Below are 26,061 nucleotides of genomic sequence, written 5' to 3' on the forward strand. Positions count from 1 at the left end.
CCTTTTTGTACCTTTCGTGTTGTCTACAGGTTTTCGCTCATGTTCGGCTGACTGATGACACCTATGGCTTTCACCTTAATAAATAATTATCCTCATCACCGCGACGCTCGTTCCGTATGGGCGTCGTCTGCTCCTTGCACCTCGCGAGCCCTCGACGTCTCGGCCACACAGTGACCTCGACGAGTGCCAGAACAAGCGACAGGCGGGCAACGCAGGAGCGTGGTCGATCCCTCCGTTTCTGGGTGTATCAGAGTGTGGGCTGAGCATTTCGCGCATACGCGACACGGACTTGACGACCAAGCTTCGCGCGCGCAATCCTCGGACACGCAGCGAAGCCTTTCGTGCATCGGTGCTCAAGAATTCGTGACCAAGCACATCGCGTACGCAATCCTGAGGCTGAGCATTTCGCGTATCGGCGAGGGCGCACTTGACGACCAAGCTTCGCGTGCGGAATCTTGGGACATGCAGCGAAGCCTTTCGTGCATCGGTGCTTGGGAATTCGCGACCAAGCCAATCGCGTACGCAATCCTGAGGCTGAGCATTTCGCGTATCGGCGAGGGCGGACTTGACGACCAAGCTTCGCGCGCCCAATCCTGGGACATGCAGCGAAGCCTTTCTTGCGTCGGTGCTCGGGAATTCGCGACCAAGCACATCGCGTACGCAATCCTGAGGCTGAGAATTTCGCGTATCGGCGAGGGCGCACTTGACGACCAAGCTTCGCGCGCGCAATCCTCGGACACGGAGCGAAGCCTTTCTTGCATCGGTGCTCGCGAATTCGAGACCAAGCACATCGCGTACGCAATCCTGAGGCTGAGCATTTCGCGTATCGGCGACGCGGACTTGACCACCAAGCTTCGCGCGCGGAATCCTGGGACATGCAGCGAAGCCTTTCGTGCATCGGTGCTTGGGAATTCGCGACCAAGCCAATCGCGTACGCAATCCTGAGGCTGAGCATTTCGCGTATCGGCGAGGGTGGACTTGACGACCAAGCTTCGCGCGCGGAATCCTGGGACATGCAGCGAAGCCTTTCGTGCATCGGTGCTTGGGAATTCGCGACCAAGCACATCGCGTACGCAATCCTGAGGCTGAGCATTTCGCGTATCGGCGAGGGCGGACTTGACGACCAAGCTTCGCGCGCGCAATCCTGAGGCATGCAGCGAAGCCTTTCTTGCATCGGTGCTCGGGAATTCGCGACCAAGCACATCGCGTACGCAATCCTGAGGCTGAGAATTTCGCGTATCGGCGAGGGCGGACTTGACGACCAAGCTTCGCGCGCGCAATCCTCGGACACGGAGCGAAGCCTTTCTTGCATCGGTGCTCGGGAATTCGAGACCAAGCACACCGCGTACGCAATCCTGAGGCTGAGCATTTCGCGTATCGGCGACGCGGACTTGACCACCAAGCTTCGCGCGCGCAATCCTCGGACACGCAGCGAAGCCTTTCTTGCATCGGTGCTCGGGAATTCGCGACCAAGCACATCGCGTACGCAATCCTGAGGCTGAGCATTTCGCGTATCGGCGAGGGCGGACTTGACGACCAAGCTTCGCGCGCGGAATCCTGGGACATGCAGCGAAGCCTTTCGTGCATCGGTGCTTGGGAATTCGCGACCAAGCACATCGCGTACGCAATCCTGAGGCTGAGCATTTCGCGTATCGGCGAGGGCGGACTTGACGACCAAGCTTCGCGCGCGCAATCCTGAGGCATGCAGCGAAGCCTTTCTTGCATCGGTGCTCGGGAATTCGCGACCAAGCACATCGCGTACGCAATCCTGAGGCTGAGAATTTCGCGTATCGGCGAGGGCGGACTTGACGACCAAGCTTCGCGCGCGCAATCCTCGGACACGGAGCGAAGCCTTTCTTGCATCGGTGCTCGGGATTTCGAGACCAAGCACACCGCGTACGCAATCCTGAGGCTGAGCATTTCGCGTATCGGCGACGCGGACTTGACCACCAAGCTTCGCGCGCGCAATCCTCGGACACGCAGCGAAGCCTTTCTTGCATCGGTGCTCGGGAATTCGCGACCAAGCACATCGCGTACGCAATCCTGAGGCTGAGCATTTCGCGTATCGGCGAGGGCGGACATGACGACCAAGCTTCGCGCGCGCAATCCTGAGGCATGCAGCGAAGCCTTTCGTGCATCGGTGCTTGGGAATTCGCGACCAAGCCAATCGCGTACGCAATCCTGAGGCTGAGCATTTCGCGTATCGGCGAGGGCGGACTTGACGACCAAGCTTCGCGCGCGCAATCCTGGGGCATGCAGCGAAGCCTTTCTTGCATTGGTGCTCGGGAATTCGAGACCAAGCACATCGCGTACGCAATCCTGAGGCTGAGCATTTCGCGTATCGGCGACGCGGACTTGACCACCAAGCTTCGCGCGCGCAATCCTCGGACACGCAGCGAAGCCTTTCTTGCATCGGTGCTTGGGAATTCGCGACCAAGCCAATCGCGTACGCAATCCTGAGGCTGAGCATTTCGCGTATCGGCGACGCGGACTTGACGACCTAGCTTCGCGCGCGGAATCGTGGGACATGCAGCGAAGCCTTTCGTGCATCGGTGCTTGGGAATTCGCGACCAAGCTAATCGCGTACGCAATCCTGAGGCTGAGCATTTCGCGTATCGACGACGCGGACTTGACGACCAAGCTTCGCGCGCGCTATCCTAGGACACGCAGCGAAGCCTTTCTTGCATCGGTGCTCGGGAATTCGCGACCAAGCACATCGCGTACGCAATCCTGAGGCTGAGAATTTCGCGTATCGGCGAGGGCGGACTTGACGACCAAGCTTCGCGCTCACAGTCCTCGGACGCGCAGCGAAGCCTTTCTTGACGCCTGCGACTCCGCGATCCAGCACATAGTGCGCGCACTCCTCGGGACCGTGGAAGTTGCACGCGGGCTGTTCGGATCCGCTGCTAAGCGTTTCGTCCAATGGCACCGCACGACTAAGCACATCGAGAGTCGACGCCTCGAACCCACAGCCGGCTAGGCATTTCGAGCATCAGGGCCTCGGAACCGCGGCCATGAACATCGTGCGCTGACTTTTTCATCATATCACAATATCTCGTAACGATATCTGTCCTACCACCATTTCATACAGAGAATCTCAGCATCAACTAGGTTCACTAGGCCCCTCGAGTTGGCGCAGAAACGCGGCTGCGGAAGCGAGGCATCCCATAAAAGTACAAGCTGGAAAAGCACCTACAGCCAGCGGAAATACTTGATCTGTAGGGCATACCGGAATCAATGTCCAAGCGGTCGTTGCGGAGAGAAACACGACATCTGTCAGACGTCCATTTTCTAACATCCTAACACGGACGTCCAAAGGATATGGCGCGTGGAGTTGTTTCGGACATCCGACATGCACCTTCTAAGTTTGTAGCTGAGACATACGGAAAGACAAGGGTACGACGACCGCGTATACCGAGGAAATTGTGGAAACCGTTTTTCTTCTCGGCGGCATGTACCCCAACGACTATATAGTTCCCGAACCAGACACAAATCCAAGTCTTCCCAGGGATAAGCAAGAACCGCTGAAGAGTCTGCTCCAGCAATACAAGCACTGTTTTTCGTCACCATCAGGGATACGACAAAGGCCAGTTGCAAAGCATCGTATATTCACCGAAGATTGCGCTCGGCCGCTCCGTCAAAGCCCGTGCCGAGTTTCGACGCGGAAACGAGAAGGCATAAAGCAGCAAGTGGCTGAAATGCTCCGCGACGAAATAATCCAGCCATCGAAGAGTCCATCGCGGCGTCTCCTGTGGTCTTAGTGAAGAAGATGTAACTCTGTGCTTCTGCGTCGATTATCACAGCTTGAACAAATCACCAAGAAGGACGCATACCCCCTCCCAAGGAAAGACGACGCATTGTTACGGCTCGGCAATGCTAAGTACTTATCGTTGATCGACCTCAAGACTGTTTATTGGCTAAGTCGACGAAAAGGTGAATCGCGAAAAGACCGCATTTGTCACGTCAGACGGTCTGTTCGAGTCCAAGGTGAGGCCGATCAGACTGATCAGCGCCTGCAATGTTCCAGCGCGTGATGGACACATGCTGGTCAGGACTGAAGTGACAGACTTGTCTCGTCTATTTGGATCACGTGGAAGCCTTTGCCGCAAACTTTGACACGACAGGAACATGCGCTTAAGGACCTGAAACGACGGCTGCAATCACCCCGGTGCTCTCACACTTCAACGAAGACGCAGAGACGGAAATTCACACCGACACAAGTGGCGTGGCCTCATTAATTCAGGGACGCACTTCGGCGGTCACTGGGAGTTTGTGCAGCCCGCATCCCCACCTCCCGTGTCGTAAGCGATGACCTACGCCACTGTCACCCGCCGTCACGCCTTCTGCCCGCCCCTAGAGTAACGAAAGCCTCATGCTCATCCGGGTTCCCGTGACATTTTTACGTTCATTCTTACGTTTTTTTCCGAAGTGCAGTCGATTGTTAGCTGATTTTAATAACCACATTTTAACGCTCTCAAGAAATGGCTGTTTCTAGTGTTCAGAGGGGGAGGACGCGCGTAAGTAATGGGAAAGGTGTAGCTGGTTTTCTTTTATTAAAGCCTGGTGTATCTTGGAGGAGGATGCCCTTGTGCTCGCTGCTTTGTAGGTGTGGGTCCGGCACTGTTCTGGGGTGATTGCTTGCCCACGCAGAAGACGAAAAGTTGCGAGACCGGTTTGCAAGACCAATTTCACCGGACCGGACCAGGGAGAACGGTCACAAGAGCGCCACGAGGACTGATGACAACTCCCAGGAATCTACCCGCTACTTCGAATTCTGCTACGGGAACGCCGATCCCTCGCGCAGCGGCTGCTGGCCTCTACGCGTCGGGATCTTCCTGCCCCGCCGGAGATGCTGTTACGGTTGGCGTCTGGCACCACGTGCAGAAAGGAATCTCACCCGACCTTCTTCATCCGAATGAGACGTGACATCTCCTGCCATGGTTGGCGTCCCGCACCTCGCGCAGAAAGGACTTTCTCTCACCCGACCTTCTTCGTCGAAATGAGGCGTGACTTCTGCCACGGTTGGCGTCCCGCACCTCGTGCAGAAAGGACTTTCTCTTACCCGACCTTCTTCGTCGAAATGAGGCGTGACTGCGCCTGCCACGGTTTGCGTCCCGTACCTCGTGCAGAAAGGACTTTCTCTCACCCGACCTTCACCCACCAGGCCTCGTCGAAATGAAGCGTGACTTCCTAATTCGCCATGACCATTTCGAGTGTCTGCCGGTCTGGCGGAAGCCCCGCAGTGTTTACAGGCATCTTTTTTTTGTGTGTGCGAGTTTAGAGGGACCCTTTCCTCGAACGGTCAAATTCTACAGAACTTCCACGAACCAGCAACGCGCAAAAGAGACGGGAGAGCGTCTACAATTCCAGGAGGCGGGACGTCCTCCTCCTTGCAGCAGGCTCGGTATAACCAGAGGAGGAGGGGCCCTCTTTCTGTGCCGGTCACGTGACGTCGATGGAAGTAAGATCCCTCCCACGATTGCAGAGAGCATATTTAAGGGGCTCCGAAATGTACTTTCGATCACTTCATTCTCTTCTCACCACCTTTCATCAACCTTTCAATAAACCGTGCAAGTTTCGCACTAGAAATCGCCTCGTCCTTGCCCGGTCGCCATGGTCTACCGGATGCCTGCAGCCCGCCGACAACGCCACGCTACCCAATAGTAACGTCGGTCGAGCTTCGATAGGCAGGCGTCGCTACAAATAGGCAGCAGTACAATACGCTACCCTGGAGTACGAAACACGACACGAACTGCGCATCACATTACCGGAATAGCTGGTTACGAGATCGAGTGAGGAGTTGCAACCAAGCATGTCGAGCCTGGACGCCTCGTCAAACCATGCCTCGGGTGCCGACACGGACCGCTATTCATACTACCGGGATTTCATTTGATTTGTTTACTCTCAAGGTCGTATCGGCATTACAGAGAGGAGTGGCAATAGAAAAAGAAAAAAATGCCTATGAAGCAGCACATGGTCACAGATAGCCGACTTGAACACATCATGACCTGTGATAGTGACGACAGAGTCGGGAAGGCGATTCCAGTCTTGAATTGTTTTCAGGTTGAAGGCTTCGAAGTATACAATGCTTTTACACTGAGGCACCCCAACCTTCATTCGATGATCAACACGGAATGACAAATGGCTCGGAGGCAAGAAAAGTGTAATTTTTAGGTCCTTATTAGTGTAGTATATCTTATGAGACAGGCATAAGCGGGAAATTCGACGTCTAGTAGAAAGGAGAGGTAGGTCAAGCTTTAGCTTCATGTGAGAAACGCTGGCTAAGCGATAGTACTTAGAGAGGATAAACCTAACAACCGATTCTAAGAAATGTGTTAACGAGCTAGTGTACGGGTCCCATATCGATGAAGCGTACACAAGTTTAAAATGCACGAGTATTTTATATAGTAGTAGTTTCAACGGAACGGGAGCGAGGCGGAAATTCCGCCGAAGCTTAGAAAACCAAGGGAATTGTTAGCTTTGTCAATAACATGGTGGATATGTTTCTGCCATGACAGGTTATAAGTGATATGGACGCCTAGATACTTGTAGCTGTCGACGAACTGTAGAGGGCAACTGTGAAGATCATAGCCCTGAGAAATCGACTGGTTAACCTTTCGAGACACCCTCATTGCTGGTTTATGTAGCAGGTTGCCGGATCCAGTGAGGAGCCGCCACCAAGCATGTCGAGCGAGGACGCCTCGTCAAACCATGCCTCGGGTGCCGACACGGACCGCGCATCACACTACCGGAAAAGCCGGTTGCCGGATCGAGTTAGGAGCCGCAACCAAGCACGTCGAGCGTGGACGCCTCGCCAAACCATGCTTCGAATGTCGCCACAGACCACGCATTATAATACCGGAATAGGCGGTTGCCGGATCGAGTGAGGAGCCGCAACCAAGCATGTCGAGCGTGGACGCTTCGTAAAACCACGCCTCGGTTGCCGACACGGACCGCGCATCGTAGTACCGGAATAGCCGGTTGCCGGATCGAGTTAGGAGCCGCAACCGATCATGTCGAGCGTGGACGCCTCGTTAAACCATGCTTCGAGTGTCGTCACAGACCATGCATCATAATTAAATTGACGGTTGCCGGATAAAGTGAGGAGCCGCAACCTGGCACGCCACCTCGCTCCCCCCCCCCAATGCGGAAAATGGCGCACTTTTACACGTAACAAGAAAAAAAAAATCTCCCAGCATATTTCATTACCAGCTTGAAAACAGAACTGTCCCCGAAGTCAAAAAATATAGATATCTTGGCGTTACTCTTACCAATAAACTCAGGTGGTCAACACATATATCGGCTATCTAGTCAGCGGCATTAAAGAAACTGTGGTTTGTCGAAAAGAGGAAGCTTAAACGCGCCTATAAGAACTAAAATATTAGCCTACAATGCAATAGTGAAATTAGAATTCGCTGCTGAAGTCTGGGACCCGTACACTAAAAACGAAATTATGAAACTCGAGCGAGTCCAGAGAAAAGCTGTGAGATTAATATACGAGAAGTATGCTAGGAAAGGTTATCCGTCCTCATTAATGTTACAAAACAGAATACAACACGCAGAAAGATTAATCGCCTTGTACTACTACACGATACTCTTTCTGGTAAAAATAATTTGGCGTTACCCGCTTCTGTATGTCAGCCTACTTCAAGAACACGACACATTCACGAATATTTGCTTGCGCCAATTTTCGTTAGAACAAACGCTCACAAGTACGATTTTTTCGCTCCAAAGGTGAGCGAATGGAGTTCACTTCCCATTGGTGTACTTAAGTCAAATGATTTCAGGGCTGCATTGGCAAAGCATTTTTGTGAATTTTAGCGATGACGAAATGTGATGCTGGTTTCTTTTTATGCATTAGGTTCATTTAAGCAACATTATTTACGCTCTTCTGTACTTTATTTTTGCTTGCTGTAACACCCCTCCTGCTTGGGCCAATGTATTGGCCTGTAGTCATCATCATCATCATCAGCCTAGTCACGCCCACTGCAGGGCAAAGGCCTCTCCCATACTTCTCCAACTACCCCGGTCATGTACTAATTGTGGCCATGTTGTCCCTGCAAACGTCTTAATGTCATCCGCCCACCTAACTTTCTGCCGCCCCCTGCTACGCATCCCTTCCCTTGGAATCCAGTCCGTAACCCTTAGTGACCATCGGTTATCTTCCCTCCTCATTACATGTCCGGCCCATGCCCATTTCTTTTTCTTGATTTCAACTAAGATGTCGTTTACCCGCGTTTGTTGCCTCACCCAATCTGCTCTTTTCTTATACCTTAACGTCACACCCATCATTCTTCTTTCCATAGCTCGTTGCGTCGTCCTCAATTTCAGCAGAACCCTTTTCGTAAGCCTCCAGGTTTCTGCCAAATATGTGAGTACTGGTAACACACAGCTGTTATACACTTTCCTTTTGAGGGATAGTGGCAACCTGCTGTTCATGATTTGAGAATGCCTGCCAAACGCACCCCAGCCCATTCTTATTCTTCTGGTTATTTCAGTCTCATGATCCGGATCCGTGGTCACTACCTGCCCTAAGTAGATGTATTCCCTTACCCCTTCCAGTGCTTCGCTACCTATCGTAAACTGCTGTTCTCTTTCGAGCCTGTTAAACAATACTTTAGTTTTCTGCAGATTAATTTTCAGACCCACCCTTCTGCTTTGCCTCTCCAGGTCAGTGAGCATGCATTGCAATTGGTCTCCTGAGTTACTAAGCAAGGCAATATCATCAGCGAATCGCAAGTTGCTAAGGTATTCTCCATAAACTTTTATCCCCAATTCTTCCCACTCCAGGCCTCTGAATACCTCCTGTAAACATGCTGTGAATAGCACTGGAGATATCGTATCTCCCTGTCTGACGCCTTTCTTTATAGGGATTTTGTTGCTTTCTTTGTGGAGGACTACGGTGGCTGTGGAGCCGCTATAGATATCTTCCAGTATCTTTACATATGGCTCATCTACACCCTGATTCCGTAATGCCTCCATGACTGCTGAGGTTTCGACTGAATCAAACGCTTTCTCGTAATCAATGAAAGCTATATACTATAAGGGTTGGCTATATTCTGCACATTTCTCTATCACTTGATTGATAGTGTGAATATGGTCTATTGTTGAGAAGCCTTTACGGAATCCTGCCTGGTCCTTTGGTTGACAGAAGTCTAAGGAGTTCCTGATTCTATTTGCGATTACCTTAGTAAATACTTTGTAGGCAACGGACAGTAAGCTGATCGGTCTATAATTTTTCAAGTCTTTGGCGTCCCCTTTCTTATGGATTAGGATTATGTTAGCGTTCTTCCAAGATTCCGGTACGCTCGAGGTCATGAGGCATTGTGTATACAGGGTGGCCAGTTTTTCTAGAGCAATCTGCTCACCATCCTTCAACAAATCTGCTGTTACCTGATCCTCCCCAGCTGCCTTCCCCCTCTGCATAGCTCCCAAGGCTTTCTTTACTTGTTCCAGCGTTACCTGTGGGATTTCGAATTCCTCTAGGCTATTCTCTCTTCCACTATCGTCGTGGGTGCCACTGGTACTGTATAAATCTCTATAGAACTCCTCAGCCACTTGAACTATCTCATCCATATTAGTAACGATGTTGCCGGCTTTGTCTCTTAACGCACACATCTGATTCTTGCCTATTCCTAGTTTCTTCTTCACTGTTTTTAGGCTTCCTCCGTTCCTGAGAGCCTGTTCAATTCTATCCATATTATAGTTCCTGATGTCCGCTGTCTTACGCTTGTTGATTAACTTAGAAAGTTCTGCCAGTTCTATTCTGGCTGTAGGGTTAGAGGCTTTCATACATTGGCGTTTCTTGATCAGATCTTTCGTCTCCTGCGATAGCTTACTGGTTTCCTGTCTAACGGCGTTACCACCGACTTCTATTGCGCACTCCTTAATGGTGCCCATGAGATAGTCGTTCATTGCTTCAACACTAAGGTCCTCTTCCTGAGTTAAAGCCGAATACCTGTTCTGTAGCTTGATCCGGAATTCCTCTAGTTTCCCTCTTACCGCTAACTCATTGATTGGCTTCTTGTGTACCAGTTTCTTCCGTTCCCTCCTCAAGTCTAGGCTAATTCGAGTTCTTACCATCCTATGGTCACTGCAGCGTACCTTGCCGAGCACGTCTACATCTTGTATGATGCCAGGGTTCGCGCAGAGTATGAAGTCGATTTCATTTCTAGTCTCACCATTCGGGCTCCTCCACGTCCACTTTCGACTAACCCGCTTGTGGAAAAAGGTGTTCATTATCCGCATATTATTCTGTTCTGCAAACTCTACTAATAATTCTCCTCTGCTATTCCTAGAGCCTATGCCATATTCCCCCACTGACTTGTCTCCAGCCTGCTTCTTGCCTACCCTGGCATTGAAGTCGCCCATCAGTATAGTGTATTTTGTTTTGACTTTACCCATCGCCGATTCCACGTCTTCATAAAAGCTTTCGACTTCCTGGTCATCATGACTGCATGTAGGGGCATAGACTTGTACCACCTTCAATTTGTACCTCTTATTAAGTTTCACAGCAAGACCTGCCACCCTCTCGTTAATGCTATAGAATTCCTGTATGTTACCAGCTATTTCCTTATTAATCAGGAATCCGACTCCTAGTTCTCGTCTCTCCGCTAAGCCCCGGTAACACAGTACATGCCCGCTTTTTAGCACTGTATATGCTTCTTTTGTCCTCCTAACCTCACTGAGCCCTATTATATCCCATTTACTACCCTCTAATTCCTCCAATAACACTGCTAGACTCGCCTCACTAGATAGCGTTCTAACGTTAAACGTTGCCAGGTTCAGATTCCAATGGCGGCCTGTAGTATTACTACATAAATAAATTGTAGTGACAAATACAGGGGCCAGCAGAAGGAGATGGTGTTGTCGTTGGCGCTCACCCCGCTCGGCCGTTGTTGCCTGTCCCTCTGCATTCGTATAAAACGCAGAGCACATCTAACCTTAGACGCGTACTGTCAATCGGTGGAGCGTGCTGGTTCCATTTTTCATCCTGAAACTCCGTACCCGGACTCTACCCCAAGCCTTCGCAACGCCTGCCGACGTGCCACAGCCAGCTAGGTGCCACCGCACCAGCGGTGGTCGTCTGCTCCGGAGTACGAAGACAGCGAAACCCTGTCATTGTGAACGGCACTGACGAGCACGGCGTCGAGGACTGGCTCACTTCGTATGAGCGGGTAAGAACCCAGAATAAGTGGGATGCCAGCGACAAACTCTGCAACGTCAACTTTTACCTGGTGGGCGTGGCAAAGCTGTGGTTCCACAACCACGAATCTGATATAGCGAACTGGTCATCCTTTAAGACAAGTTACGCGGAAGCCTTCTGCCGACCCACTATCGCAGAGAACACCGCTTACGCGGTCGCAGCCACCATTCGGGCGATAATATCACGTCCGATATGGAGGATATTGTCGACCTCTGCCGTCGCATCAGCCCTGCTATGTCCGAAGCTGATAAAACCAGACACATCACGATGGGAATCGAGGACGACGCCTTGCCAAAAATCTCTAAACTGTCACGGACGTCGCTCAGTACTGCCAGAGCTACGACGAGTTGCGGAAACAGCGCATTTCTAGACGCCTCCCGAGCTCTCACACGGCCAACATGTTAGCATTAAATGCAGGCGCCGTTTCTGTTGACACCACAATGTTAACGCAGCAAATACATAAGTTTGTCCGAGAGGAAGTGGCGCGACAATTGCCCCTTGTTCCCTACGTCCCAGACTTCGCGCAGGCGCTTGCTCCGACGCTACGACAAGCCAAAAAAGAGCAAATTTATGGGTAGCTATATACGAACCTCCTTCCAGCATTCGCCTGTTTCGGCTTCTCTGACCTATGCTGAGGTCGCACACAGGCAGTCACCTGCAATGGCACTCGGCAGGGATCCTGGTCGACCAGCAAATGTTTAACGGTTTAATTCGAGGAATGTTCAGACGCATCCACTGTGCCACCCTGTCTGCAAAACCTGCGTGATGAATTACGCGAGGAGTCTCAAGCTGTCAGACCAGATCTACTCGACGCCAGAGCTCTTCATCGCGCGGCCGCTTTTTCGCGCGGCGCCGCTCGTCGTCCTCATCACGACAAGGCGAATGCTGGTACCATCGTACCTCCAGTAACGCAGCGGGAAAGTGCACGGCAACCTGCAGTTTCCAGAGAAACTCCCTGCAGCACCACTAGAAGTGGCGAGTGGTGCGAGTGCCGAAGTCAGCTGCTTATTCTTAGTGACTCACAAAACCACAGGCCTGCTTTTTCTCGTGTAAACTGGTGCGGAGGTCAGTGTCATCCTATCCCCAGCTGTGATTAAGCCTATAAGCTGCCAATAAGGCCCCTTGCCACCTACGGGGAACAAGCACTGTCCCTGAACATCGGCTTCCGCAGGGCGTTCCGGTGTATTTTTCTAACTGCTATGTTGACTACCCTATCTTTGGTGCGGATTTCCTGCGCCACTACTATCTCTTAGTTGACATGCATCGCAAACACCTCATTGATGCTACGACACACTTTTGCGTGCTTGGTATAGCCTCGCGAGTGCCGCTTCCGGCGGTGAACAGCGCATTGCCAAAGCCAGTTTACATAAAAGTGCTCGAGCAATTCCCATCCCTTCTCCGACCGGCCAACTTCCTTCTGCCGGTGAAACGTGACGTCACTCACCATTTTGTCCGGCCCCTAAGGGACATTCTCCAGAGCAACAAATCGAAAACAACTGAACTCACCTCGTCCCCCGAAGAACTAATAACCGCTTTTGACACCATCAAGACCAAGCTGTCTGAGCAATCCTTGTTCATCCGAGACCAGGAGCCCCACTTTGCCTCACGACCGATGCGTCCGATGCTGTTGTGGAGCGGTGTTTTAAAAGGTCGCGGATAATGCCTGGCACCCCCTGCATTCTTTTGTTGGAAGCTCTGATCCACGGGGACCCGCTACAGCACAATCAGAAGAGAACTCGGAATGTGCGTGGCTGCACGTCCCTTTAGACACTTCCTGGAGGGTCGAGAGTTCCACATTAAGAGGAAGCTTTAGCTCGAGTGCTCCTATCTAAATACATGTAAAAGGAGAATTCGTTTTTCTCGGCAACCACTGCACCAAATTTGACGAGGTTTGTTGCATTTAAAAGACAAACTTAAAATCTAGTGACTGTTGGTTTCGAATTTTTGAGTTAGATCGTCAATTTTTATTAAAAATTGGCAAAAATCGAAAATTTTCAAAAAACGAAACTATCAAGTTTACAACTCTGTAAATTAACCACTAAAAATGATAATACAATTCTGTGAATTGCATCTAATAGTATATCTAAAGCGGACAAAATTGATATGTTACACATGAATATAAAAAAAACCTAATCATAGAGAAATACAATTTTTGCAAAACCGTTGTAACCAACGTAACAAATTCACGTAAGATGTAAAATGACATATTGAATTTGTCCGCTTTGAATGATCTAATGGATGCCGCTTACAGAACCGCGATATCGGTTCTTGATGCAGAGCTATGAATTTATAAACTACGTGCTTCTATTTTTTTCAAACGGTCAAATATTTGAAAATCGTTTTAAGAAAATTCAAGCCCTAAATCGAAATTACGCTTCCAACAGTCACTAGAATTTAACTTTCTCTTTCAAATGCGACAAATTTCATCAAAATCGGTCCGGGGGTTATCTCATAAAAACGTTTTTGCGTTTTACATGTATTTGAATAGGCCGCGTCGGAGTTGGGCCCGAGCTAAAGCTTCCTCTTAAGACAGACCACAAACCTTTGACCTTCACCGTCCGGTCGCATTCTACCAAATTTTCACCGCGGGAAACCCGCTATCTCGCCGTTATCGCGGAATTCACGACGGACATACGGCACGTGCGCAGAAAGGGCAATGCGGCAGCGGACGCGCTATCGCGCGGCGCCTCTTTTACCACTATGGACAACCCGATTATCATTGACTTCTCTGCACTTGCTGCCCAACGACAAGACAACAGAGAGCTAATTGCGATTCATGGAAAACCTGGCGCCTTGCATCTGCGTGCTGTCCACTTTCCACTTTGTGCCGTCCATATTCTTTGTAATGCATCTACGTGCGCCCCCGTCCAGTCGTTCCACTCAATTTCCAGCCCACCGTTTTAGATGCCTTTCATAAACTATCCCACGCTGGAATCCAGGCCACAAGACACCTGGTGACACGTTTCGTCTGGCAGGGCATCAACAAGGACGTATGTACCTGGGCACGTGGTTGTCAGGTATGCCAACAATCGAACGTTCATTGACACACAAGGGCACCTTTTGGCTCGTTTACTCCACCATCTGAACCATTCAACAAGGTAGAAATTGACATTTTGAGGCCATGGCCGCCATCTCAATACTGAAAAATAATATTTTGCAATACTCTCGAAAGTGGCGTGCTCCCTAAAGATTGGGAAAAAGCCCATATAGTTCCAGTGTTTAAAAGCGGTTCCAAGTCCTCCGTATCTAACTATAGGCCAATTTTACTTTCTTCCATATGTTGTAAAGCTTTTGAGCACATTCTTTATAGCAATATAATAAAGCACTTCAAAGGAATCATTTTTTTCTTTCCAAATCAGCACGGTTCTCGCAAAGGCGTGAGATGCACTACTCAGCTGCTAGAACTATTTCATGAGCTTGCAGATACTGCTGAAAAAAGAATGCGTACAGATGCAGTCTTTCTCTATTATCGCAATGCCTTTGATTCCGTATCACATGAGCTGTTAATACCTAAAATGAGCACTCTTAATTTGGATGCGAAAGTCATGAAGGTTATTGAAGACTACCTGAACGACAGAATACAATGCGTAGTTATAGGAGACAAGAATTCTAGTTTCGTCGAAGTCACTTCTGGAGTGCCGCAAGGCTCGGTGCTGGGGCCGCTGCTGTTTTTAGTTTACATCAATGACATCGCTTCAAACATTTCCTCACAAATTAGACTTTTCGCAGATGACTGCGTTGTTTACAGATCCATTCGCAATCAACATGATATAGACGTACTCCAGCAGGACCTCAACAGCATAGCCTCCTGGTGTCAAAACTGGGAACTTAGCCTGAATACTGATAAATGCTACCAGGTAACATTCACTAAATCTAAAATCACTAATGAACCTACTTACAAACTGGGAGATTCCATACTCAGGAAGGTTAACGAAGTTAAATACATAGGTGTTCACCTAACTGCTGATCTGTCCTTTTCCAGCCATATTGATATGACCGTAAGGAAAGCCGGAAAAATGCCTAGTCTACTTATAAGAACCCTTAGGACTGCCCCCCAGATTCTTAAAACCATAGCATATAAGTCGTTGGTAAGGCCGCAATTAGAATATGCCACCGCCTTGTGGGATGCCCACCAGCGGTACCTGATAGATAAGTTAGAAGGCATACAAAACCCGCTTCCAGGTTCATATAAAGGCAGTACTCCAGACACGCAAGCATAACAGCAATAAAGAAACACATCGGACTAGAGCCGCTACAGATAAGACGCCAGAAGCACAGACTGAAACTTCTGCACGTAATATACACTGATGCGACAGGCATTGACAAGCTAAAATACCTTAAAGCACCCCACTATATCTCAAACAGAAGAGACCAAAGTTTCAAAATACGCGAAATTTCCTGCAAAACGAACTATATGAAGTTTTCTTTTTTTGCCCGCAGTATTTCTGAATAGAATAAGTTGCCAGTTGAAGTTATGAGTGCTCCTCGGCATGCCTTTCTAAGACTAATCAATGATTTGTAATTGCAATCTTCTTCCAAACCAATGACTGCAGGCTGAATAAACTTTTTTGTACTGTTTTCCATGTACTTTTTTCATGTACATTTTTAAAATCTTGATGCATTGCTCCTTTGTCATCCCTCCCTTTTGTGTGATTATATTCTCGTGCTAGTAACTTCATGTTGTACCCACTCCCCTGCTATAATGCTTCGGCGCTGCAGAGTGTACTGTAAATTACTGTAAATAAATAAAACGGGAACGCCTACATCCTAACCTCCATAGATCGCTTTACCCGATGGCCCAGAAGCTCTCCGTCTACCCGACATCCCCACTGAAACCATCGGCAACGCGTTCGTCGGGGGCTGGCTGTCACGATACGGCGTACCGTCTACTATTACGACCGATAGCGGACGCCAGCTTAAACTGGCACTATTCAATAACATGGTGACCCTCCTAAGCACTTCTCGCAGACATACCACGGAATATCACCTCATCACCAATGGTCCTGTTGAACGTTTTCACCATTCCATCAAAACCTCGCTCAATGCGCAGCCTGATAATATTATACAATACAGATTTACTTCCACAAATACAACAGTTCTGGTGGATACCATAGGCTAAAAGCTGCTGGAAAAGCAGCTCGACTGGGCCGATCGTCCGTTACAAGGCATAGATGGTGGTTGCATCAAAAATAGTAACATTGTTAGACACTCAGAAAAAATAATTAGTTACATAAATGCACAATAAGAAGACCGAAAATATAGAGACTAATAGAGTGTGAGTGAGTGAAAAACTTTATCAGCTCTAGATTCACTGGTCTTCTGCGGTCTTCAGATGGAATCGTCCATCTTCTAGCACAACGGTCGGTTGCCCTTAGTCCAGGGCTCCGCTGGATGCTGCTGCCAGTTGTGCTCGCCGAATCAGACCTTCTTGGTCGACCTGGCGATCGCTGGAGAGCACTCCCTCCCATTGCTCCGCACTCGGGTTTGGTATAACGGGTACCACGTCTATCTTCTGGCATGCCCACGTTATGTGATACAGCGTGGGTGTTTCGTGGCACCAGGGGCATTTGTCATTGTATTGTGTGGGATAAATTTTGCTGAGTACGTTTAGGTTCGGGTACGAGCCCGTTTGCAGCTGCCTCCACGCGACAGAGTCCTCTCTGCTAAGGGAGTTGTGCGGTGGTGGATACCGCTTTCTGCAGCCCTTGTAGTAATTTAGTATCGCCGAATAGAAACATATTTGATATATCAGAAGAAAAGAATATATATGTGTGTAAGGATGACAAAAAGCTAACACAATTCGCTCTGATACAAGGACTGCATAATAGAGGCTAAAAAACACATTCGATAAACCAGAAGATAGAACAGTATGTGTGTGAGCGTTACAAAAACGGTAACACAATTGCCTCTGAACAAAACAATCAGTGATCACATATTTACAAAATGCATTCGAAGTTCCTTGGATGAGGAAGTATATATACTTGATATTTATTTACAATGTATGATAGAATATGTTGTAATGACTGTAGGCTATATTTATTACGAGACCACGGAACATACCACGCATCACTATTTTTTGTATTGGCAGAAATGAATTTTAGTGTCACAGATGCAGTAGACAATAGGAAATTTTTGAAAGCCATATTTGAGAAGCAAAACGAACTTAGAAGGCGATAAGTGTAGGAATATTCTATTTTGATAATTGTACGCTTTAAGAAAGCTGGCCGCATTGTCTACACAATACCCTTGTTGTCAGTGTGCCGAATCATCTTTTTCAAAGAAAGGATTTTCATAACATTCGTATTTCCTGTAGTCGCCCACACTAAGCTACAGTAACATAAATGGGAAGCCACTCACTGGCCCAAATCACTACCACTGACTATGCTGAGTCTTAGGGCTACACTGAAGCAGGATCTGCGCTGTAGGCCTGCCGAGGTGGTTTTTGCAGCACCATTACGCCTTCCAAGAGCGTTTTTTCACCCTACCGCTTCATCGCCGTGCCCTTGACCCCACCGACTACATGAAGAGGCTGCGAGATTCATTCCGAACTCTTCCTGCTTCTGAACCACGCCTAAACTCCCAACGCCCCGACGCAAGCTCCTCAAAGTATCGTTCAGGCTACCTGCAAGGCTCCGTCACTAGAGAGGGGCGGTCCCCTGTAGCAGCATCGCCGTCGAGGAAGATGGGGAGAACGGCGGCTGGCTAGGGGAAGCGGGCGCGTGACTCCGATCACGCCCTGCCCGCGCGAGGGCCGCGAGATGGATTCACCGAGGAATCACACTCAGCTAGGGCCTTCTGGTCAGTAAAAATACGCGCCTGTTTATTATGGCCTTCATCACTGACTTTGCACGCCACAGTCTATTAGGCAGGCAGGCTGCAGCGCTCACGGTCACGAAATTCGGCAACGAGCGACCACGAAGTGTTACTGCAGGACGCGTGTTGATAGGCAGGACGTGTGTCGAGTGAGCTCCTGAACAACACTTTGCAATGTGGCGAAGGCGGTTCAAATCATGAATCCGGGGCCTCAAAGAGGTGCGGCGTAAAGTTCACGCAGTTCTGCATTCGCTGGTAAATCACCACTGAATCTTTTTCTCAAGGAAGTGTGGCATTCCCTAAATACAGCCTATAATCTACAACAGCAGAGACGGCCACCAACCCACATGCGTCAGACTTTGCAAGAAAAGGCATGCAGGCACAGCTAGCATAAAAGAATACCGACAACCAAGATGCACTCGGCAAAATGTCGCGGCACGAGGATGGGAAACTATAGCACCAATTTCAGATGCTGTGCCCAAACAAGACATACATATATGATATTTGATAGATGGATGTCTTGTTTGCGCACAGTTTCTGAAATGGTGCAAACGCTGGCCTCCTGTGATTGAATGCTCTCAGTAAGGTACCATCAGTATCCTTCGGGAACATGCTTACCTTGCCTCTTAAGGGAGAGAAAACACTTCCTGGCCAGCATTTGCTTGGCACCAAAACCGCAGATTTCAGTTAAACTACCAGTGATTTCCATACTGACCAGACAGTTGCAATGCGCGCACAATATAATGACTTTGGCGCATGGGACAAGTGAGCACAAGATACACACTGGACGTGTCGGGACTGGGGTCAACCTCCTTAACTCTCCCCAGAAAACAGCCGCACAAAAGACAGCTCGACGCCGATGTATCACGAATATTTAAACCCAGAGTTCGACGGCATCCCGTCTGGTCGGGAAGACAAATGACAAAAAAGAGATCACCGACAAAAAAAATTAGTGAAAAATTACAAGACGCTTCATCATCATAATCATCAGCCTATCTTATGTCAACTGCAGGACGAACGCCTCTCCCTGCGATCTACAATTAGCCCTGTCTTGTGCCAACTGATTCCAGCAAGCGCCCGCGAATTTTCTCATTTCATCGCTGCACCTAGTCTTCTGCCGTCCTCAAGTGCGTTTCCCTTCTCTTGGTATCCATTTTGTAACCCTAATGGTCCAACGGTTGTCTAATTTGCGCATTGCGTGACCTGCCCAGCTCCATTTTTTTTTCTTTTAATGTCAATAAGAATATCGGCTATACCCATTTGCTCTATGATTCAAACTGCTCTCTTTCAATCTCTTAATGTTATGCCTAGCATTCTTCGTTCCATCGCTCTTTGTGCGGTCCTTAACTTGTTCTCAAGCTTCTTTGTTAGTCTCGAAGTCTCTGCCCAATATGTCAGCACTAATAAAATGCACTGATTGTATACCTTCTTCTCAATGATAATGGTAAGCTTCCAGTCAGGAGCTGGCAATGTCTGCCGTATGCGAGCCAACCCATTTTTATTCTTCTATGAATTTGCTTCTCATGATCGGGGCTCCCTGTGATTAATTGACCTAGGTAAACATGCTCCTTCACTAACTCCAAGGCTGACTGGCGGTCCTGAACTCTTGTTCCTTTGCCCGGCTATTCATCATTATCATTGTCTTCTACATATTAATCTTCAACCACTCTTTTACACTCTCTCTGTTAAGGTCCTCAATCATTTGTTGTAACTCGTCAGCATTGTTGCTGAAAAGAACAATGTCATCGGCAAACTGAAGGTTGCTGAGGTATTCGCCGTCGATCTTTACTCCTAAGCCTTCCCAGTTTAATAGCTTGAATATTTCTTCCAAGTACGCAGTAAATAGCACTGGAGAGATTTTGTCTCTCTGTCTGACCCCTTTCTTTATAGGTATCTTCCTGCTTTTCTTGTGGAGAATTAAGGTAGCTGTGGAATCTCTGTAGATATTTTCCAAGGTATTTATGTAAGCGGTCTGTACTCCTTGATTACGTAATGTCTCTATGACTGTTGGTATCTTTACTGAATCAAATGCCTTTTCGTAATATGTGAAAGCCATATAGAGAGCTTTATTGTACTCTGCTGATTTCTCGGTTATCAGGTTAATGGCATGGATGTGATCCATTGTAGAGTATCCCTTCCTGAAGCCAGCCTGTTCCCTTGGTAGACTACAGTCCAGTATTGCCCTCCTTCTCTTCGAGATTATTTTGGTGAATATTTTATATAATATAAGTTTTTCGATTCTTTAACGTCTCCCTTTTTGTGGATTAGTGTAATGTTTGCATTCTTCCAGTTTTCTGGGATCCTTGCAGTCCACAGACACTTCGTATAGAGAGCTGCCAGTTTTCCAAGCATTATGTCTCCTTCATGTTTGATTAAACTTAGTGCTATTACATCTTCTCCTGTTGATTTTCCCTGTTTCATGTCTTGCAAGGCCCTTTTGACCTCATTGTTAGCTATAGGAGGAGTCACTGCAACCTGTTCATTACTGCTTCGAATGGATGTATCGTGGCTCCTCTGGGTACTCTACAGGTCATTATAGAATTCTTCCGCTACTTTTACTATGCCTTCGAGAATGCTGATGATGTTACCCTGCTTATCTTTCAGTGCATACATTTTTGCTTGTCATTTTCCAAGTTTCCTTCTCACTGATTTCAGGCTGCTTCCATTTTTTACGGCTTCTTCAGTCTTTCTCACGTTATAGTTTAGGATATCACTTATTTTCGCCTTGTTTATCGGTTTTCACAATTCCGCGAATTCTTATCTTATTTTATCTCTGGAATTGGATACTTTCATTCTTTGTCGTTTTTCTTATTAGGTCCTTTGTTACTTGGTAGAGCTTGCCTACTGGTTGCCTTGGTGCCTTGCCTCCCACTTCAATCACTGCCTCTGAAGCCTGCCTAGTTACGGTTTAATTCAGTACCTCTATGTCATCATCATCTCTCAATTATAAGGCTGCATATTTGTTTGCAAGCACCCGCCTGAATTTGTCTGCTTTTACGTTTACTGCTTCGAAAGCTGCCTGTTTCTTCTTGAGCAGTTTTATTCTTTCTCTCTTCAAATTGAGGTGAATAGTAGCCCCCACTAATCTATGATTACTTCACTTTACCCTACCTATCACCTCTGCATCCTGCACTATGCTGGGATCGCCAGATAGTATGAAATCGATTTCATTTCTTGTTTAACCATTAGGGCTTTTCCAGGTCCACTTTCTGTTGCTACGCTTCCTGAAAAAAGTGTTCATTATCCGAAGCTTATTACTTTCTGCGAATTCTACCAGCACCTCTTTTCAAGCGTTCCTAAAATCGACGCCGTAGTTCCCAATTGCTTGATCACCAGCGTGCTTGCGCACCACCCGCAATTAACGGCACATTCATAATACACTAATATCTCAATTATTCTGCAGAATATGACGATTAATCTGCCCTGTCCCTGCATAGAAAGCGAAGCACTTACCCGAGCAATGTGCAGCAGTGCTGACAGTTGGATTGAGTGAAGTCCGTGATCCAAACGCTCCGAAAGCCACGAGCACAGCAGGCTCATCTGGGCAGCATACCATTGCTGCAATCGCGGGATGTGAAACATGTTAATAAGCTATTTGGATTCCAAAAAATATCGCAAATAGAAACTGAATGTAAACTTCACTAATGATCAGGCGTCTTGAGAAACCTTAAGGGGACCCTGAAACGATTTTGACGATTTTCTACAAACGTACTGAGTCGTTAGAGTAGGTGCTTCTGATCATGTATTGACACATCTAAGTGTTCTGCCTAAAGCGTGTAATTTATTATAAGGTTCTTAAATTGCACATCGCTGCCGATCGCAGCACACTGCTCGGCGGAATTTTAAGCCGCCCCTACCAATATGACAAAAATCACCCATGTGACGTCAGTGGGGCGAGCTATCCGATTGGCTGACCAGGGCGCGTGATCGATAATTTTTCCAACTTTATGGTAAACAAATGATCTTCGTAATAGTTGTAATGTTAGTTCATTTGTTTCTGTATAAAGAAAGTAACATAAAGAGAATGCACAAGAACGATTTTTCAGTACACTTAAGCACTTCCGGCACACAGCAAGTGTCGTCTGCTTGTGTTACAACGTACTCCATTTTGACGAGAGCTCCGCGGTCAGAGTCGGTCTCAGTCTTTTCGCGAGCACTATGATTCTATTTTGTTGCCTTGCAGACTGCAAACGTAGCGACTGGCAATATGTCAAGCTGCGACATCATGTCCATCTGCAAGGCAGCATACGAGCGAACTGGCTGCTGCGCATCGGACTGACGCTATCCGATTGGCGCCAGGATTTGCGCGTTTGTACTGGTCACTTTACACCGGAAGATTACTAACGCAATGGCGTTTCACGAGTCCGGTATTAGGGCAAACGCAAGCGCAAGGGGACAGGGTCAGGCCGCTTGACAGTGCCGCAACGCGATGAGCCATGAGATGAGCAGAGGCGCAAATCTGAATGGTCTGCACGGTGCAGCCACCTGGTGGCACAGAGCTCAAGCATACACAGTAGCAGTAACGAAGTGTATTCTTCTTTGCTGCTGATGTGTATTTTTCGCAGGAGTGTAATCATCAACACGTTGTTTTTGTAATTGTTTAAAATGTTTCACTCTTGGTTAGAGCAATATTAGCACTTTGTTTGGCTGGTTAAGCGCTGCGCCAACAAGTGGCTGGTGGCTGGAGCGTGCAGACCGATCAGGTCGCTCACGTACGCTTCATCAGCTTGAGTTTATGCCTACAGTCATTTGCCGAAATGACCAGCTTGCCTGTGGTTACCGGAATACCAGACGCGTTCGGCGCTAGGACAGAATGCTCGCAACACACGCTGCTTCGATAGCTCTCGCTTGGGGTCGACGGCCAAGCGGCTAGCGGAGAGGTTTCGCGCGGGCGGGCTCCAAAAGAAGCGGAAGTGGACGATGTGACGTCGTATCGTGACGCAAAACCAGTGAAGGCAGAGCTCAGCCCCGATCGCTCGGCGAACGAGTTGAGGAGGAAAAGCATGGCTAAGGAGGAGGGTAACTTCTAATCGCTTGTAGCTCCATTAATACGCAACGCTTCAGTTAAATTGTGGTGCGAATGTTCTACTTAAGTTGTACCCTACGCGTCTACAAAATTTGTCCAAACCGTTTCAGGGGCCCTTTAACAGCAAACCAAGTGCGTATGGTGCAACCTGCGAGCATGCATATAGAACACACGCACACCTCAAATATATATTAAATGTCCAGATTGTATATGTCATTTTGTGAGCCGCCGCTTTGCCCCAAAACACTGATGTTCAGTAAGCACTGTGGGGACCACTTTGGACCCCTGTCTCCTGTTCACGCGCGACTATTTGCCCACGCGGTCGCTGGGGACACGCAGTTCCAAGCCTTATTTTGGATAGCGTACATCCCCCGCGGCCGCCGGCGCGACGCGGAGCCTGCTGCTAGCGCGCGGCTCACGTTACGCCGTGCGCCGCGCGTAAGAACAGTGCCTGAGGAGGTGGGCCCCTCTCTCTCCTCCAGCATCGGAGGTGCGCGGGCGCTTTCGCCCGGACAGATGACTTTCGGTGCTCTTGGCTGTCGGACGTGCGGACCCACTTGGTCCCGCGCCCCTCTGAGCAAGGCGGCCCCCTTCTGTGTGGCGAACCTGCTCGGAAGAGCGAGCGTGGCGGAGCAGACTTCCCGGGAGCTTTCACCCGTAGTCTGCGACTGCTACCCCAGTGCCGTATTCCTGTATTGTGCGCGCATTTTGTACATAGCAGGGAATAAACCCCCATTCGTTGGTGCCACGGCTGGAGTCGTCTCTACGCCTTGCCGGTTAGTCAGCGAACCCGCCGCGGCGCCCCTTTGCGTGCGCTGCGGAGTGGGGACGAGCTACGTGTCTCCTTAGACCTTAGCTAGCCGGGTCCGGGCACGTTAGCCCGAAGCCCCACATATCTGGGCCCCACGTTGGGCGCCAGAGCATCATCCAGCGCATACCAGGCATTTCAAACAGCCATGGTTTTACTCGAAACACACATTCCGTACCCAAAATACGTGCATGTTGGTTGGTACTTAGTGAAGCCATTGTAGCACGCGTGACGACTGGTCTTCTGCTTTTCTTTTGTTTTTTGCACTACGATGGCTTCAACATACAACATGCAGAATGCCATGGCACTAATACCACAAAGAGGCTGAAATAGGAAGAGGAGAAACAAGAGACACGAACACGCGCGTCTCACGACATACAGTTGCACAACGACACACGTAACAATTTCAAAAAACTTATTAAAACCTGGTACGGAGGAAATACCATTACTTTTTGCTAAGTGACAGCGAAGACGCATTGAAAGGACGACAGAACCTCGTTCATAATATGCAAACCAACCCAGAACATCGGAAAAATCTTTAATGACGTGCTCATTACTTTTCTACCTGGGCAAAAAAAAAAAAAAAAAAAAAACAAGAACTCGCTTATAGCAAACATCTGAAAAACAAAGTCAGTGCTCTATCCCGAAAAGTTGTGACACCTAAATTACTCCTTCGAACACAAACGATAGAGGTAATATACCACAAGTCAAAACATAAAAAATACCTTCAATGACGTGTTACATACCCTTTTAACTGAACAAAAAGACTCTCGCTTACACTAAACATTGAAGAAAAAAGCAAAAGCAGTAGTCTTCAACCCAAGAAGTCAGTTAACGTTACAGCTACAGTAAACCTTAGAGCACACGTTGTATACAGGTATGTAGATAGTAAGAAAGTACTGGGAGTTTACTTCTCATGTGATTTAAACTGGAGCCATCATTCCAACTAAGATCGTAAAAAACGTCGCAGTTTCACCAGAAAGCCCAAGCATCGTTTGCGATAGCAACTCATTAAACAGCTATACTAAGTAGTGCCAAATATGAGCACAATCAGCCACATGCGCTAGTGTCCTGTCAGTAGCGCTGAGAGATAAAAAAAAAAAATGTCATCACGTTAGGCGTTTGGAAGCCATCACTTTAGGCGTTAGGTTTCCTTTTTTTTTTTTTTAGCATGTGAATCTGCATGAGCCTTGTATCTGACTGCACTTGCATGCCCCATCCACTTCCTTGGAAACTAGTCATTGAACTTCAGTTGTAATGCGCGTCTGCCCTGTTCACATCATTCCTTTCCGCTGACCTCATTCCGGTCAACGACACAACACCATGCAATAAAATGGAGAGTAGGGCTAGTTAGTTGACGTTCATATTTGACTTAAGCCTGTTTCACATGCAAGCGATTGAGCGAATGGAGCGAACAGCGGCGCGGCGCTGCGAAGCTTTTCGCGAGGCTTCGTTTCACATGCATTTTGCCGCCGCGCGTTTTCCGCCGCTGCAAATATCAGTGTTGCTGGCAAAAGACGGGACTTTCAGCCGGTTTCGATAGTTTGCGACTACCAATATAAGTGTGGCTGTGTCCCTGCCGCTCAAATCTTTATTTTATAAATACATATCCTGCGCTTAGCAATTATCAATTCGTTGAAAAGCTCTCTTGGCATGTCGCCCGTACCACGTGTAGCAAGTAAATAAACATCCTCCTATGCGCAGGCTTTCCCGCACTAGTCCTCCACTAGTCACGTGTCGAGACGGGCCGTTCGGAAGCGGTGCTGATGTCGCTGCGACGACATTCCAACTTGCCCGAAGCTCGCCGCTCCCGCCGCTAGTGCCGCCGCCGCTCGAAACAGATTTCTGCGGCGCAGCGGCAGGATTCGCGAGCATTTTCGCTTGCATGTGAAACAGGCTTTAGAATTCAAGCGCACCGAAGGCGCGGACACAGTAGATACAGCGTTGACGTTGTACCTACTCGCAACAAGAAACAAATTTGCGCGTGTCTACCCGCGCGTTAACAAAACAGAACCAGGTACTGCTCTGTCAATCATCAAAACAACTTTGTTAAATGAAAGGTGGTTTACTTGAACCCCTATCCCTGCGGCAAAGTATATGTGGGGCAACCCGGCAGATGCGTGAACGATCGGCTTAGGAAACACAACGCATCGTTAAAATCCACAAGCTATATTCATCCAGTCATTCACTGCAAAAACTGCAGAAATG

The 26,061-nt window shown here is 48.4% G+C and overlaps 1 protein-coding gene across 9 annotated transcripts in view; it reads right to left on the minus strand.

Annotated features, from left to right (window-relative positions):
• Cadps (calcium-dependent secretion activator 1) overlaps positions 1-26,061 on the minus strand; it is a 618,572-nt gene that overhangs the window by 82,412 nt on the left and 510,099 nt on the right. For all 9 annotated transcript variants that reach the window (XM_075704042.1, XM_075704047.1, XM_075704043.1 and 6 more), the window contains one exon: positions 21,473-21,577. In XM_075704042.1, the coding sequence (XP_075560157.1) occupies positions 21,473-21,577 (105 nt within the window). The remainder of the gene's footprint in view (positions 1-21,472; positions 21,578-26,061) is intronic.

Source organism: Dermacentor variabilis, chromosome 9, assembly GCF_050947875.1.
Source record: "Dermacentor variabilis isolate Ectoservices chromosome 9, ASM5094787v1, whole genome shotgun sequence".
NCBI lineage: Eukaryota > Metazoa > Arthropoda > Arachnida > Ixodida > Ixodidae > Dermacentor > Dermacentor variabilis.